At 37.1% G+C, this 17,800-nt stretch overlaps 2 protein-coding genes across 4 annotated transcripts; one reads left to right on the top strand and one right to left on the bottom strand.

Annotated features, from left to right (window-relative positions):
* Positions 1–1,455: 1,455 nt before the first annotated feature.
* LOC133703490 (probable disease resistance protein At4g27220) lies at positions 1,456–5,401 on the top strand. Its single transcript, XM_062128049.1, has 3 exons — positions 1,456–3,584; positions 3,693–4,854; positions 5,026–5,401. Exons 1-2 carry the CDS (start codon positions 1,834–1,836, stop codon positions 4,816–4,818), a joined length of 2,877 nt encoding a protein of 958 aa, XP_061984033.1. The 5' UTR covers positions 1,456–1,833; the 3' UTR covers positions 4,819–4,854; positions 5,026–5,401.
* Positions 5,402–5,893: 492 nt separating this feature from the next.
* On the bottom strand, positions 5,894–17,468 carry LOC133703488 (trafficking protein particle complex II-specific subunit 130 homolog). 3 transcript variants are annotated; one of them, XM_062128046.1, is made up of 21 exons: positions 17,233–17,455; positions 16,919–17,148; positions 16,629–16,810; positions 15,866–16,049; positions 15,435–15,525; positions 14,585–14,745; positions 13,904–13,993; positions 13,631–13,792; positions 13,324–13,385; positions 13,061–13,151; positions 12,507–12,670; positions 12,149–12,362; positions 10,559–11,104; positions 10,245–10,457; positions 9,749–10,142; positions 9,548–9,638; positions 9,314–9,398; positions 8,928–9,117; positions 7,561–7,859; positions 6,493–6,583; positions 5,894–6,390 (listed from the first exon to the last, which is right to left on the bottom strand). In XM_062128046.1, the coding sequence occupies exons 1-21, from the start codon at positions 17,294–17,296 to the stop codon at positions 6,215–6,217; spliced, it is 3,780 nt and encodes a 1,259-aa protein (XP_061984030.1). In that variant the 5' UTR covers positions 17,297–17,455; the 3' UTR covers positions 5,894–6,214. The 3 variants fall into 3 exon arrangements, with proteins under 3 accessions (XP_061984030.1, XP_061984031.1, XP_061984032.1); XM_062128047.1 differs by lacking the exons at positions 15,866–16,049; positions 16,919–17,148; positions 17,233–17,455 and having other exon boundaries at positions 16,629–16,767; XM_062128048.1 differs by lacking the exons at positions 5,894–6,390; positions 6,493–6,583; positions 7,561–7,859 and having other exon boundaries at positions 8,941–9,133; positions 17,233–17,468.
* Positions 17,469–17,800: the final 332 nt, after the last annotated feature.

The raw sequence follows: 17,800 nt of genomic DNA, 5'->3' as shown, positions 1-17,800 counted from the left end.
ATAAAAGTATCGTTCTAATCATAATTATTAATCTCAACTTCAAAAAATAACTAGGTCACAAGATTCTAATCATAATTATTAATCTCAAGTCTGGAGAGTGACTCAGATTAACCTTAAAAACTAAAATCCCAACAACAATGCATATCATTAGATTATAGGTTAAAACACCATTTAGCTAGTAATTCAAAATCCAATTACAAAACATACAAAACCCAAATATTACCTCCAAAACCATAACCAAAACAACATTGTATCTGGATCTTAAAATCCCAAACTAAAAACAAAAACACATAAAAAAATTTTTAACTTTTTAACATACCTAGATGAAACTAGTGTCCATATTAAAGCTTGGCCCATAAAAATCTTTATTATTAGTAACCACTTCAAAACAAATCAAATATGAAATTGACTCTTCAGTTCAAATGACTTGTCATTCAATCTTTCTACACTATCTCCATCATCCATAATCACATCATTCTCGCTATTTTCCAGTCCCATCTCACCTAACCCAAAACCACAAACCCTTAAATCTATATTCTTTTTCTATATAAATTAACACTTTTTCCCTTTCTTTCTTTTCAAAATTACCCCACCAAAAATCACAAAAAAAAAAAAAAACCAACCAACCACAGTGCCTATTATGACTGCAACATTGGTGTTTAAACCCCTTGGACTAGTGGATGATGTACTTTCAAAGACATCAATGTCATGGCTGATCTTGCAGTCGGTTCCCTTGATGGGATGAAATGAAAGGTTAAGGTGGGACTTCTTGTCACTAATGAATTAACCAGAGGGGAAAAAGGAGACATTACAGGGGCCGGGTGTTGATGAGGTTGAGGCCCTAAATTATAAAGGAAAAGGTAACTAAAGAAGAAGCATGTTGGGAACTCATGGGAAGAGGGGATTTGGTATTTTGCATGGTGACTGCTTGTTTCAGAAAGTCGAGATTTTTATCCCTAATTCAAAATAACATGTTTATGAAGAAAAAATAATCAGGTTTCACTCGAGAAGTCACTTGCAACTCTAGTTTTTTGCTTTGTAAAACAGGATCAAGGTCCTTGATCTTAAATCAACAAACCAGATCAGGCCAGATCAGGCCAGGTTTTATAAGAATGATTCCAATGAGTTTTCTTTCTGAAGTGTTGGAAATTGATTAAATCAAGCCCGGTACTTTTAATTCATATGTGACCCCGTATCAAAAGTTTATGGGTTGATAAGTCCAAAGTTGAAGTACAAGGGCTGGTTTAATTAATTTCCAAAACTTGGGTGTCCATAGGATGAGTCTACTCTACCCCATGCTATTCTCATGAAAACAGGTTTCGATTTCCCATCCTCCAACTTTTTTTAATAATGTGTTAACTATTGATTTTTTTTAGATCTTTTCGAACGCTCTCCTTTATTGGGGGACCTTTTTCTTTAGAGGTTTGTCCTCTTTGAAAAAAAAACAAATTGAAAAACCTCCACTATGAGTCATAGTTTTCACTTTTCAGGGATGAATGCTGGTTTGCTGTCTGTACTCTATAGGGCCCACAAAAGAAGAAGGTATAACAGTGATCAATTTTGCGAAGACCAATGGTGGTGGTGGACCGGTGGTGGTGTCGAGTGCAAATTTAGAAACTTCAATTTCAAGGGTCAAATATCAATTGTCAGGAGAAAAAGGGCACGGGTTTAATATTGGTGGAAATGTACCCCTTGATGTTATAAAGAAGCAGCCTACCAAGCATTTGATAAAAAAAAAAAAAAAAACCGAAGTCCATCCCAACAAGCTACGTTCCAGATGTGGAAGCTCGGACAATAGAGTAAGAATTGAGGGAAGGACAGTATCTTCCAGATATGGAAATGGAAGATTGGATAGAGAGTATGAGAGGGGGGGAGTTGGTGGTTATTGATGAAGCTGGTAGATCAACAGTTTCTCAAAGGGAAGGAGGAGATCTTTTAGACACAGAAAATTTGACAGAGAGCATAACCGTAGAAGGGTATATGCTTATCAACCAAGGTAGAGTTTCGTCAGAAGGGCAAGAGACAGATGTTTCAGATGTGGGAGTGGAGGATTTGACGGATGACTTCATTATGGTTGCCGACGAAAGTAGGGTTTCTGAAGGGCTTGATACACATAAAGCTAAAGGAGAAGCATTACTGACAACAGAGCTGGCAGGTCAGGGTTTTGACAAAAATAGGGAGATGATCTGGTCTTGGTTGATGAAGGATGAAGTCTCAAGTATTGGCATTTATGGGATGGGCGGTGTTGGTAAATCATCATTGGCAACGCATATCCATAATCAGCTTCTACAAAGACCAACTTCTTTCAAGCATGTGTTTTGGATTACTGTATCACAAGATTTTAGCATCAGTAAATTGCAGTATCTTATTGCCAAAGCTATTAATTTAAATCTTTCGAATGAAGATGATGAGAAGAAAAGAGCTGCCAAGTTGAATAAAGCATTAGTTGCAAAGGGAAAATCTGTTCTCATTTTAGATGATTTGTGGAATCATTTTCATCTAGAAAAGGTGGGCATACCTGTTGAGGTGAACATGTGCAAGCTGATTCTCACAACTCGATCATTGGAAGTTTGCAGGCGGATGGGTTGCCAAGAGAGAATCCAAGTAGAGCTTCTTACTAAGGAAGAAGCTTGGACTTTGTTCAAGGAGAAACTTGGGCATGATGCTGCACTCTCTCCTGAAGTTGAACAGATGGCAAAATTGGTTGCAGCTGAATGTGCTTGTCTGCCACTTGGGATTATAACAATGGCAGGAAGCATGAGGGGAGTGGATGATTTATATGAGTGGAGGAATGCGTTGACAGAATTGAAACAATCAGAAGTTAGGCCACATGACATGGAACCTGAGGTATTCCATATTTTGAGATTTAGTTACATGCGTTTGAATGACTCAGCATTGCAACAGTGCCTCTTATACTGTGCATTCTTTCCAGAGGGTTTCACTATGGATAGAGAGGACTTGATAGGGTATTTGATTGATGAGGGGATAATTCAACCAATGAAGAGCAGGCAGGCAGAATTTGATAAAGGTCAGGCTATGCTTAACAATCTTGAAAATGCCTGCTTGTTGCAAAGTTATATAAGAAAAGAAAACTACAGATGTTTCAAGATGCATGACTTGATTCGAGATATGGCTCTCCAGAAACTCAGAGAGAACTCCCCAATCATGGTTGAAGTTAGGGAGCGACTAAAAGAATTACCAGGCAAGGATGAGTGGAAAGAGGATCTTGTGAGAGTTTCGTTAATGGAAAATCGCCTCAAGGAAATTCCCTCTAGTTGTTCACCAATGTGTCCCAAACTTTCAACATTATTTCTAAACTCAAATATCGAGCTAGAAATGATTGCAGATTCCTTTTTCAAGCATTTGCAAGGGCTCAAGGTTCTTAATCTATCAAGTACTGCTATCCAGAAATTGCCAGGTTCCTTTTCTGATCTAGTGAATCTCACTGCATTATATCTCAGAAGGTGTGAGAAGCTGAGGCATATACCATCATTAGCAAAGCTTAGGGAGTTGAGGAAATTGGATCTCCGCTATACTGCCCTTGAAGAACTGCCCCAAGGCATGGAAATGCTGTCCAATCTCAGGTATCGACAGTGAAATACATGGATGAAAATTCATTGAATCTGAAATAGCTTGTGTGAGAAAGGATAAAATGACTGACATCATTTGGATAATATGCTGTACCATCTCAGGTATCTTAATCTTCATGGAAACAGTCTGAAGGAGTTGCCTGCTGGTATATTGCCTAACCTCTCCTGTCTAAAATTCCTCGGCATTAACCGGGAAATGGGCCTTTTCAAGACCGAAAGAGTAGAGGAAGTGGCATGTTTGAAAAGCTTGGAAACTTTGAGATACCAATTCTGTGATCTTTCTGACTTCAAGAAGTACCTCAAATCTCCAGATGTGAGGCAACCTCTGATCACATACTTCTTCCTAATAGGACAACTAGGCGTGGATCCAACCATGGATTATTTACTTTATATGACACCAGAGGAAGTCTTTTATAAGGAAGTTTTGCTGAATAATTGCAATATCGGTGAAAAGGGAAGGTTCCTTGAGCTCCCCGAAGATGTTTCAGCTTTGTCAATTGGAAGATGCCATGATGCAAGAAGCTTATGTGATGTTTCTCCATTTAAACATGCACCTTCACTAAAGTCCTTCGTGCTGTGGGAGTGTGACAGGATAGAGTGCTTAGTTTCAAAGTCAGAATCCTCCCCAGAAGTATTTGAAAGACTTGAGTCTCTATACCTTAAAACTTTGAAGAACTTCTTTGTCCTCATTACAAGAGAAGGATCTGCCACACCGCCACTGCAATCTAATTCTACCTTTGCCCATCTTAAATCCTTGACAATAGGTGCATGTCCAAGCATGAAGAATCTGTTCTCCCTTGACTTGTTGCCAAATCTCAAAAACTTGGAAGTGATTGAAGTTGATGACTGTCACAAAATGGAGGAGATAATAGCTGTAGAGGAGGAAGAAGAAGGCACTATGGTTAAAGATAGCAATAGTAGCAGCAACCGCAACACAGTTACCAATCTCTCAAAATTAAGGGCTTTGAAATTAAGCAACTTACCGGAGCTGAAGAGCATTTTCCATGGGGTAGTGATCTGTGGCTCTCTACAAGAGATTCTTGTGGTCAACTGCCCAGAGCTTAAGAGGATCCCCCTCTTTGATCCGGTCCTTGGCATTGGCCAAATACCTCTTCGAAGAATCCAAGCATATCCGAAAGAGTGGTGGGAACGAGTGGAGTGGGGCAATTCCAACAGCAAGAATGTCCTTCAGCCCCTCTGTGTGTTTCAGGAGGCTTTGTATTATTAGTGGGAGAAGAAGGCCGGCAGTTGAACCACATTCATGGTATGGCCCTCATTCTGTATCTTGTATCCTTCTAATTCATATCTCTAGATATCTTCCTCCTCATCTGTCTCATTTCAGTCTCAACATTGTTAGTACGTCCAAGTGTCAACCTTCCACTGGTTTTTCCATTTTACCATTCCTCACTCCCACTTGAGCCATTTTTTTTCGCAGGTCTAGAGAGAGTTGAGAAGCAACCAAGCTCACTCCCCTTGAATGATCACCAGAAACCTAAAGAATTGAAGTTTGGGGAGAGGGTGCAAATAAAATTGGGAAGAGATGCATGCAGCGTTAAAGAAATTAAAGCAATACTGAAGGACAATCGGCCAAGCGTGGAGAAGGAACAAAGCCTCCGGAGAAAGTAAAGTGAAGGCATCAAGTGATCATTCTAGGAACTGGGAAAAAAAAAAATTCGTTCAGTTTTGGCTGTAAAACTAAAATTGCTTGGATGAAAGGCCAAATAAGTTTCCCTTGCTAGCTGTCTTGCTCATCTCTGTAATTTCAGCAACTATCATGGCTGGTAACAATTTTATTTTATTTTTTTGACACACTTCACAATGCTGCCCTTGAAAAAAAGTGCTCTTTACGTAGAGCAGATTGGGGAAAGTGCTGATTTCATAGTCAATTGGAGGGTTTGTAAACCATGTATACTTGAGTGTCAGGATCGGAAAAGCGTCTTTAGCTCAACTGGGTTGGAGAATACCCACGGCAAGGATATGATATGGATGAGACAGAAGTCTGCTTTGACGCACGGATAGTTAATTCCAGAACTGGCAGTGAAGCTGCAAAGAGCTTCTCACGAATGGCAAGGGATCAACAAAAAGATGGAAGAAGCCATCATCTCCATCTAGAAGTCAACAACAGTATTTGTCACTCATTATTCGTGTATTGTCCTCTGTTCGAAAGACGCAAAAATGACGATTGTTTCGAAGATAAAGCAATCTGCAAAACCTCCATATCAGTCGTGTAAATTCAATGTATCCTAGAAAATTAAAAAAAAAATGTCATTAATATAGTTTTATCAAAAAGAAAAAAGGGAGAATTGACGAGAAATAAAAAGTTGACTCTGTCAGGCTTTGATTTGCATGGTGTACGTGAATACGAATTCCACTATACAAAAGCAAGGACTTTACATTGCAAACGGCACTACTAAAAATAATAATAAAAGAGCCTAACCCTATCAAAATTCACTCCAACTCAACTAACTGTTCTTGATTCTCGAACTTTCAGGAACTTACAAATTTACAAGTTTCAGGGTAAGCAAAACTGGATGCTTAACATATTACCGTGTTTGTAATTTGATTGAATTGAAAAGGCAATCCGACCATTTCCAGAATAACTGGAATGCATCAACTAATAACAATCAAGGCGGAATGCAGAAGGAGGAGCTGAGAGCTGGAGGCATGACACAAACCAGATGGGGCCCAGGAGGATTGCAGCTTATATTTGACTCATCAACATCTGGTAGCCCAAGTTGAGGAGGGCGGACATAACCAGCTACCAACGGCACACATAATACTGAGATGACTATTCTTGAACCTGTCCAATATGAAGGAAAAGGGAAATCACTAATTATACCTGTAAGCCACTACATATTTCATCTAACAAAAATTGATGACAGAACTAAAGTAGTTTAGGAACCTTGGATTGTTGAGAGAGTAACATGTCCGCGCTTTCTCCCTGCAAGCATCCAATTTTCAGAATTTGCACTGACTTCATACAGCACTTCACCCTGTTGCACAAATAGCAGAGAGTACTTATGAATTCATTGCAGGGAACAACATGATTTACATCATCTAACTGATATGCACAAAGGTGAGAATTTTAAGGTTCCTATGTTCTGCCTCACATTCTCTCGAGATTTTAACATCTTAAGTCTGACATCAGGAGTCCCCGGAAAACAAAGGTCAGCAGTGATATCATCAAAGTTTGAATTCATTACACTAAACTTTGAGCTAATTGCAGAGAAAACCAAAAAAAAAAAAAAGAATTGGCAACAAACAGTAGAATCATATGTTCAAGCCATTTTAAAAATTTTGCATCACAGATGTGTGAGCAAAAAGGGGGGAAAAAAGTAAAAGAAAAAAAGAGCAGGCAAACAGAAATTCATCTCAAGTAAGAGAAACAGCAATGCTTTGTGAATGTAAGTTTTTTAATTGCAAAAATTCAAAACTGAGAATATAAAATCCATTGGCTTTTCTTTCCCAGTTTCAGAAAGAAGGGATGTCAAAAGGAGGTGAACAAGTAAAAATAAAAATCACAGTACTAACAAGGGTTCGAGATATATGTAACTTGTACCAAATATATAAATAAAAAAATAAATACTCGCAACTTTTGTTTGAAAAATATATAAGCAATGTAGGGCAACAAATCACATCCAATTCAACAATGACCATGCCAATGCTCTTTTTCCTCTCAGTTCAGGGAAAGGAACAGGTAATAAACCACTCCAACTGAAATGACTAAAGCAAATACCCTGAGATAACAGAACAATGAATTTGCTTAGTCCTGTGATGCATTAGCAATAAGCACTTGCAGGTAAAACCAGTGCTAATATTAACACTAATACCATGACTAATACTTGCACTAAAAAGAACAAAAGTAACAAGTATATAATAATCATGACAATAACACCTATGTGAGAAAATGTTGTTGTAACTCCATGATAGTTGCAGAAACTTCTTATTTTAAATTTCCATCAAGACTTACATTGTGTTCAGAAATTCCATTGTCCTCCAGGCCCTTCAATCTTTCAACTCTCCACTGCATGGTGATGAGTTGTCCAACTCTGAGGCCAGTTGAAGGAAGAGGAAGAAAACCAACAGCCAGGCATGGGTCAAGCACTGGTCTCTGCAGTACAATAGCACTCTTGAAGAGCAAGTCCTGCCTGGCATCCTCAGGTTCAATGCCATCCAAGGAAACAGGAGGATGTGCTCCATTTGTTCGCTCACCATAAATTCCATATCGGATATTTAGTATGCTCTCTGTCTGCAGTGCTTCCACTTCATCTGTAATCCAAGAGAATTTTTAAGACATGATGCACTGAAAATACAAAAAAGCAACGGATGAAAGTATGCAGTGTGCATAACATGTATCAACAAGAGCCAAATGTAGGAAGGGAAAATTAAAACTTAGAGAATTTATAAATATTAAGAAGGGTAGGAACAAGTTAAAAAGATCAGCAGAAATCTATGAGAATACACCATTAGCAAGACAATAGATATTTTCAATAGCTCAAATGTTCTTCAACTCTACTTCTAAATTCACCAAATTGACCGCGCTGCTCAGCTCCTCGCCTCTCAATCTTTCATTGAAACCAAGAAGTACAACATTATCCTGACTAAACCACAGCTAGGGGATACAAACAATTCAAATGTTCAATCTTGACATCAAATCATTCAGGGCTCCATGACAAGAGCCCTGAACAGCTTTACCCCTGAACAGAAGAAATTAAAAGGTTCATAAGAGTGTACCAGAGGCGGAATCATTAGAACAAGTTGACTACCTTTCTTTCACAAAATAAGAAACAACGAGAAAAGGCAAGGTGGGAAAGAATATAGAATGACTACAAACATTTGTGTTTGCTTTTCAGAAAACAATTTTCCAATTTCCATATCTGCTTTTCATCTTTGTTCTAAAATCATTCCTCCAAAGAAAACTAAAAATTGCATCCACAAATTAATAGCTCTTGAAATTGAAAACAAGGGCCTTGTTTGGATTGTCCTTAAAAGGATAAATGGTCAAGAGATTAACTAACTGATGAACCTAACGAGGCCCTAATTTCCTAAAGTGGAGAATTTGGAAACTTACAGTAATTTTCAATCTTCCTAGAAAATTGAAAACACGCATTTCCAATAAACAATAATCAGTAAACATGATTTCTCTGTTTTCTAGAAAACAGGAAAATTCTCCATGAGTAAATATGACTAAGCAAGACACTCTCCTAATGACATTAAAAGCTCAATGCACAGTTTCAACATAATAGCATGCTTTGTGAATGAATGAGGTGTATGTTTGACTAAGGACCAGCTATAAGTACAAGAAATTCTTTTTAAATACAAAAAAAAGATCCATACCTTTGTCAATTACTTTTCCCAAGCGAATACTGAACATGATTCCTGCTCTAGAGGTTGGAGAAATCATGAGCGGGAAGAAGCTTGAAGTTGGTCTTCCAGTTCCTTGTCCAGTATGAATAAATCCATCTTGAAGCTCAAGCCAAGCATCATATATGGTCAACGTAGCCTTCACTTGGGAATGCAGTATCACCTGGAAGCAACACAAACTATTCTGAAACTCAAATGAAATTGAAGAGGAACATAATAAATATAATGTGATATTTATAATTCTATCATAGCATGAAATAAGAACTGGCTAAGATGGTCTCCCTCAAAATGTCAACAGTTTGAGAATGCATCAGTTTGGTGGTTAAAAAACATCCCAGCTTAACGTATTTGCAGCATACCTGCAACAGCAGAGTACCATCATTACACTTGTCTGCAACACGTGTGCTCACATGGAAAGGATCAGTGAAATGTACTGCTACAGTTCTGCAGATCAAGGCAATATGATTTTTCATGTTTGGATGATTAAATAACATATTTTATACTTTTTATAGGTGAGGGAATGAGGAAAACAAAAACATAAAATAACTTATTATCAGCAGTATAATCAGGGAAGTGATGGACAATGACAATGCCTTTCAAATATCTGGTTGTGGGATACTCCAAATTCAAGTTTCAAAGCAATTGTCCTCATGCCATCTAGATTGCTTTGTTTCTGAGGGGTGACTGCCACAAAAGGAAATATATTATAAGACAGGAACATCATCGGATACAACAGAAAGTGTACATGCAAAAATTTATAGACTCAACAAAAAGCTGCAAATCATTATTATCACCTGAGGATGACCCTCTAGGAAGCCTGTCACTGATTGCACGAACAGGAATCCAGAGAACAGAATTTACATCACTTGCCCAAGCAGGAAACTCTATTCTACCATCTTGAAGTTTTAACTGCTGAAATTCTTTTTTAGAAGCCGAAGAACAATCCTTTTGTGTGCCATTAGAGTTTGTCATTTCAGCACTGCTCTGTGATATATTGACACGGGTCTCCATCTCAATGACATGCGACTCTTCAATATTCAGACCTGGACCAGTATCAATATACAAGACAGCACCTTTGAGAGAGTAGTCAATAGGCCGTACTATAACCCCAACCCACTGAGTTTCATTTATCAGTAAAGCAGATGAAATAGCTGCAGCAAGATCAACTAGTGGTCTTGGTTTGAAAACCTAAGAAAGAAGGGCTTTATTAGATAAGCAATACAATGCACCTATTTAACCAAATGGAATGACCAGAACACATAATCCTTGTATGAAACACAAAACCAATACCTTGAGTATAGGTCTAGTGGGTTTTTCATAACTCATGAAATCATCACTGTCCGCTGGGCCAACCTTTGAAAAACTATGAGATCTAAATCTCAACTGACCAATCTGCCCAGTAAGAACCCCCAAGACATAGGAACCTGGTTTTTGAGGAGGTAAAGCAAGGGTAATGGTATTCCTACCAGGCTTCAGTATGGTGGCAGTAGAGCTCCTTAATGCCTGAAATGTGAGAGGGTTTCTTGAGTTGTGAAGAATTCTGTACATATCATATCTGCTCTATAGAATCAAGTCACAACTATCAATGTCCAAGAAAATTGTACCTTAGCACCCTCGTCAGCATTAAATGTAGCAGTCAAAGTGAGGTTAAGTGAATCGAGAGTTATATCATCAGGAAAGCCACTCCAAACAGTTACAGAGAGAATACCAGGATCCCCATCACATAACTCCAAGGGAGGTCCAGGATTTCCAGAAAACGTAATCAGTGATGAAACATCCAAGGGCACAGGGTCCTTCATCTCACTGTGTGCAAGACGAAGAACCTCGGCCTGAAATGCTTGGCGCTCCTTTGTTGAGAATAAACCTTTATCTAAAGACAGCAATCTCACGCAAGATGCTAAATAGCCAGCTTGATCATTTAGCATCTTCTGGCACTCAGCTAAATTGGGAAGGACATCAGCCAATAATTCCTGCCATCCTTCGCCAGCATAAAGGGCACAAACTTTCTCATAAGACTTTGCAGCTAGATCAAAATTTCCATGCCCAAAGCAAACAGCTGCTATTTCACCATCGAGAACAACTCCATGCCTTTTCCACCAGGAATGATGGTAATTGTCAGCAGCACCTTTGGTTAGCTCGAGATACTTTTGCTGCCGTGACAAGAACATAAAATTGGTGAAATGAGGGAGGGGGGGTAATGAACTAGCACGTTCACCACTAAGCACTAAAATCCACAACTACCAAACTATAACCTTGAACTGATCTCTTTCAGAATTACCAACTGTTCAATTCTATTAAGAATATGAAAAATCAGTTGAAACTTTTGGCATTCTATTAGCACTGAAAATAACTTAATCTAGCAATAATCTTCCATCGCTCATGCATCTTTTTAACAATATAGCTATGGCTCACCATTGAACACAAAAAGTTTCCAGGCATGGACTGACAATATCTTGTCAGAAGTAGGCAGTTCTCAGAATTCCAATATTTAACAACAACAATGCCATGGGTTAGAAGGTTTTGCATTTAATCAAAGCACAAAACTAAAATGAATGAATATACAGAAATGAAGAGAACTTGAAGCAAAAGCACATGGTTTGCTGTGGCAAGGTCTCTGTTCACACTACAATGGCAATTCTTTTTTTGGCTTCTTTTAGTTAAGATTTCAATTAACAGTTGGTACTTGATCCTTTGCAGGATGATCAAGCAGTCTAAACAATACTCTTTTAGAAAAGTAATTTCAAATAACCAGCAAGATTTTGCAGATTAGTTCTGCAAATAGACATTCTGGGAATTGGGTTGATGATATGCTAAGCAGCTTTTGCAAAAGATTTTAGTTTCCATTGTGATGAGATTAGCTTAGTGCACATATGTGCATGTTCTATGCAAAGAAAGAGACAGAAGAAAGCCCAGGCAATGCAGCTCTGATTGCACAAGTCATTATTCAGTGCAGCTCAGGCCTTTTCAAATGAACATTCTCCAGCAAGCTGTTGTTGATCCTAGATATAGTTGTGCCAGATGAACTTCAGCAACTCTGTTAATCATTAGTTGCTCTAGAGTTTTTTTCTATTGTTTTTGTTTGCTTTGTAGTAGGGTGAGCTCCTACGTAGTTCCTTTCAATTAAAGAAAATTTTCATTCACAAAAAAAAAAAAAAAAATTGCATGTCTGTGTCAATGTTGGATTAAATAGATACCTCAAACTCCTCTACAGATGACAAAGCTTTCCAAAGATCTGCATCAGAAATTGTATGCTTCAGAGCATGTTCGGCAGCAACATAAATCTCTGCAAGTCTCATAGGTCGATCTACTGAACCATCAAAAGTTCCAGGTGAAGAATTAGTCCGCGACATAGAAATCGCATTCATTTTCTTTAATAGGGGGGTCCTTGATGAAGCATCTGCAGCTGATCTGTATTTATGTATCAATTAGATAAACAATCAAATTGGCATGCACCAAAAAAAGAAATGATGAAAGATTATAAGATATCAATAAAAAAAAGTTGCTTCTAGGAGAACCATAGTACTACATTGCCTCAATTCCCAAGTCCATTACCCATCAATCAAGGTTGGGAGGCCATCAAACATCTCAAACACATTCCCAGCAGAAAGGGAAGCCCTTCGCCGATTAGCCTCTCGCAGAAGTACAGAAGGTTCAAGAGGCAGTGGCTTCCTCTGGATGCCAAAGTGTTTGATTTTAGGAGTAGCTTGAAGGATCACCTGTACAAAGATAAACATGGTCGTCAATTCTATCAGGGGAAACTTAAATAGCCATTTTTTGAATAACAGGTGAAAACTACAGCATAAAGAAATTGGACTAAAATGTTTAGCCACCAATTGGGTTTGGCTATCAATTGGGTTCACCATGTAGATATACCATTAATTGCCTTTTCACTCATTTGTAAGAGTGTTATATCATCTAGAAGCAACAAACTTCGTGATAGTCACCCTTAGAAATTAGCAGAAGAGGTAAATAATGTATGAAATAGAAGAAAACTACAGTAATAACACAATCCTACAGTAAGAGAACAAACAAACAAACAAATAAGAGATATATATACCAATGCCCTTCTGTTGGTTCAAATTTGGACACGGCATCCTAAAGCGTACCTTTTCCTTCTCAAGAACCTCAGGGGAAGCATCAGGTGGAACCGATGGCCAAACCAAAGGCTTGGGCCAAGGTAGCATGCTGAGTAAGGCACTGTAAAAAATAAAAGAAAATAATTTAAAAGATACACAAAACATCAGTTTCTATAAATAGCTCAATTATAACTTTTTTGACACTGGAAAAATTTACTTTCTAGTTACAGGACCAAGTGGAATATAAACAAGAGGTGACAAGTAGATTTGCACTTTATAATTCGATTTTTCACCTGTTGACAGGACTTCTTTCTATATCTGCTCCATATCCGATCAAATAAGCCAGCCTCATGAACTGCAACAATCATAATTGCATTTCATAAAACCCCTTTCTGTAGCAAAATTTGAAGTAACAAAAGAACACAACTGTCGTGCACAATAGTCTTAGTCTGGCACAAAAAAAAATCATTTTTTTTTTAAATGTCATTCTTGCTTTGACAAAAGAGAATAGGTTCATAAAGGATAAAAATATTGAAAAGGTAAAGGATGCAGCACCATTTGCTGCTTAGAAAATCAAGCCAAAAGAAGAAAGTTTTTTACCTTAACTCGACATAAAGAATAAAGATCACCCTTGAGGCGGTAGAACTCAATTTCTATGTCAGGTGCCACAAGTCCATCGTAATTAGGAGAAGCAGTAGCATTGATTATAGCCAAGCAAGCAGTTATTACCCAAACTTCTCGCATACAAAAAGGTAGCATATTCTAAGAGGAGTGCCAATAGGAGAGGGAAAAGAGAGATCAGAAATAAAATCCTCTGAACTATGGTAAAAAAACCCAGCAATGCAACTACTTAATGAAACAACCATCATATACCTCATGCAATGTGAGGGCCTTTGAGAAGCCAATTATAAATGAATGACCCCTTGATGCAACCTCAAAGGGACGATTCAGCTTGAATAAAAGCTGCAAGTCCAACAGAATAATTAGATTAAAGCAAAAATCCCAGGAATTGAACTGGATTCCTTGAAGAGTAATGTATAATGGCGAAAAACTCTTGTGAACTTTTGGTGTGAGAACACTTTGGCATGCAATATTCAAACAAATGGCTACAAAACTGATTCTTGTGACAAAAATCAACCAAAACTCCACACAGAACAGAGGCCGTCTGTGCACGTGCTCGTGTAAGCATGTGTGCATGTTCACAAAGTGTGCAAGCACATATAAAGGTCATGTGAGCACACATACAAACACACACAAAGGAGGGGCAGAACAATAGCATTTAAAAAATACAAGCACATATCCAAGATCCACTCAAACTGTTATTCAATTATGAATCATAAGGACAAAAATCAACTAATGAGCAATATTTAAATTAACTACTGAATCCTGAAAATTAATTATGAAAAAAGAAGTTCAAGGAAAGCAGTGGGGCATAGACAAACAGATCTGTGTGGTTGATAAAGCAAACGATCAGAAATATTTCTCTTTCATTCTGGAATTAACTGCATCATAGTACCATTGTAGTGGATTGAAATAATTTTCAGCTTTCCATACCTTTGATTGGTAAGCAAAGAGATACTGCCTAAATTCAAATTCTCTAAATGAATCATCTTGAACAATCTGCGTCAATGGCTTATTTTCAGGATTAAGCAGTGCTGCCCAATCATCACCATGGTCTACTCCTCCAAATTCTCTCTGTTTTCCAGGCATATTAACTGCATCAAATTTGTATAAATTATTGGTCCATTATTGCTCAGGAAACATAAAATGTTCAGCTATTCATCAATGCTAAAAACACATACTCCTACAAGTATATAAACAATCATAAGTACGAAGAAAACTCAAAGCAGTGATCATGAGGGCTCAGAAAGCTCCAGTGTTGAATATTTCTTCAACACCTAAATGTAAAATAAAAGAAGTTAAAGTGCTTCTATCAAAGATTACAGAAATATTGCTATAATATTATCATTCATGCTCTGAATTTGTCAACAAGTACAAAAATTTAGACTCGAAACAAAAACACAAATTAGGATAAAGGTTCAGGTTAGAAAACTCAGACATACATGACACAAAAGATTAAGTTATCAATTTGAAATCATGATGTGCAGAGAAAGGATCTATGACCATGTGATCAGTGTTAATTACAGTTTAATATATCATTCAAAATACAATAAGAATACACTAGTTTGATTTTTTACGACACTTTCAACATGAATAATATAGACATATATAGCAGTATCAGATTATTAAAAAGAATATCTCATCTACAAGAAATAAAGTAAGATTACTATTACACTATAATTTGAAAACAGTGAAGAATGACAAATGTTTTGAGTACTTGAACAAACAAGGAGGAAAATCATGCAAACAACAACAGCACAGGCACAGGCACACACATGCTTACCTGTTTCCAAATAACAGAGTTCCAATTCATCATATTCACGTAGAGCATCTTCATAAAGATGAGCCATCTCAAACATAAAAGCCAAGCTTTCCTGAGAACAGAACATATATTTAGAGGTAGGAAGAATTGCTGGAATAACTGAAGAAATGTGATGCATGACTGAGGCATATGGCTACAAGGAACTAAAAGATTTCTTAGAGTTAAGCCTCCCCATGTATAGGGATCTTCTTAGGGATCAATACTGATACTTTGTGAACAAACAGAAATGATGGACTACTATAAGACAATGTTTCATAGATATGCTTTTCCAAGATAAATAAAATACACAAGAAAGAAAAAATGGGCAACAGTTTAAATCCAAATCAGGCATTTCTGCTGGTAGCTATAACACCTTTATCAGATTATTGAAATAATTTGAGAAAAGGAACAACCTTCAATATAAAGAAATTACAGAAATTCCAGACTGGCATGAACCGCTGTTCAGTGAGCTTACGTATCTCATCCTCATAAAACTGTACACGCCTATCCAGTGTGTTTCTGACACACTCGATAATTTTCGATTCTAAATCATCCCAAAAAATTGCTTCAGGGCCATGAATATCATATTTGCAGCACCTGGATAATTCACATGTTCAAAAAACAGACAAAAAGAAAACCAGACCTTTTGTGAATAACACCAACCACCATGACTAAAGCATTTCTGAAAAAGAGAACGAAAAAGAAGAAAATAGTGCAATATTGGAGCAAAGGTCAGTGTAGGCAATATTCAGCTAAAGAGAACTAGAGCAATGGTCAGTGTATAAACTTATTTAAGTTTTGGCCTTGCATTTCCAGTCATATAACTCAATTTACATCACTCATGTTGATGAACATGATACCAGCATTCACAATGCTATTCAAGTAAACAATAATGCATGAATATATCAACACATCACAACTTTTTTCAATTCAAGGATAATAGCAGTCATATCTAAAAATCAAAACATCACAAATTTTCAAATGAAGCAAAAGTATATTGTTTTACCGGAATACTTAAAAAATTAAACAAAAAAAAAAATCCAACAAATAATACCTCAAGAAAAGCTAAGAATGCACGACAAATCCAGCTAACAAAATGTACCAGCTGAATCAAAATAAAAATAGAACTCAAATATCAAAGTAAAATTAAAATGCGACCTACAGCTGCATGCTTACCTCTCCCTTTTTTTCGAGCTGAAATCAACTTCAAGCTTAGCATAAACCTTTTTCGCCATTTTAACAGCATTATCATTACTCGGATGCGCTCTCGACACAAACACAATAAACCATTCCTTCTCGTCATTTTGCACAATTAACTTCAACCGCGGCTTAAGTATCGTTTTAAACTCATCAAGATCCTAATTAAAATAAAATAAAAACGCAAAATAAATCCTTTTGAAATACACACACACACACACACAAATAAAAAAATTTAGGTCAAATGGCGAGTTTAATTAAGCAAATACCTCACATGTGACTAGAACAATAGTAGCGTACGGTTCGCGAAACCAAAACAAAGACTGTTCTTGAGGAAACCGGCTGCGGAGTCTTGAATCAGTAGTTAATATAAATTCGCAAGGAAAATTCTCTACGAGAACTGGATTTCGAGTCTTGTTATTTAAACTAGCTCTTTTAATTGGAACTCTCTCTTCGAATCCTGATTTTATGTTCGGCCATAAATCACTCACATCTTCAACTGCCAAAAGCATTACACTAAATTAATCAATCAAACAGAAAACAGAAAACTGATCAGGAAATGCGAACCATTATTTAGATTTACCTGCAATGACGATGTGATCGCAGCTATTTTTGATAGTTTGAAATTGAGCGAGGTAGTTTGCCATCGTTGGATCTGTGGAATTTTTATTTTTTTTCTTATCCTTCAAAGGAGTCCATCAGATCGGAGAGAGAGAGAGAGAGTGAGCTTTGCTTGGTGTTATTTTCAGTCTAAAAGAACGTTTACTCTGGGATGTTGGGGATGAATCACAGTCCCGGGATCTAGTGCTACGCGATTCATAAATCATAATGGTTGATGATTGGGATCTGACGCCTTGGCCGTTGGATTGCTCAACTGTCTTTTTTATGTGTGGAGTCATGATGGATGGTGTTTGGTGGTGGGAATTATGACGTCCGATCACGGGATATAATCAGTTTTGACCTTGTACTTGTAAATAGCATTGAGGTTCCCTTTAATACTTCGCTTATTCGGTATTATTTTTGTATTTTAAAAATATTTTAAAAAAAATTAAAATTTTTTATTTTTTATTTATTTTAAATTAATATTTTTTTAATATTTTTAAATCATTTTATAAATTGATTTTAAAAATATTTTTCAAAAAATAAAAATA

The sequence above is a fragment of the Populus nigra genome, chromosome 9 (genome assembly GCF_951802175.1).
Source record: "Populus nigra chromosome 9, ddPopNigr1.1, whole genome shotgun sequence".
Lineage (NCBI taxonomy): Eukaryota > Viridiplantae > Streptophyta > Magnoliopsida > Malpighiales > Salicaceae > Populus > Populus nigra.
This window is presented reverse-complemented; position numbering and strand designations above follow the sequence as displayed.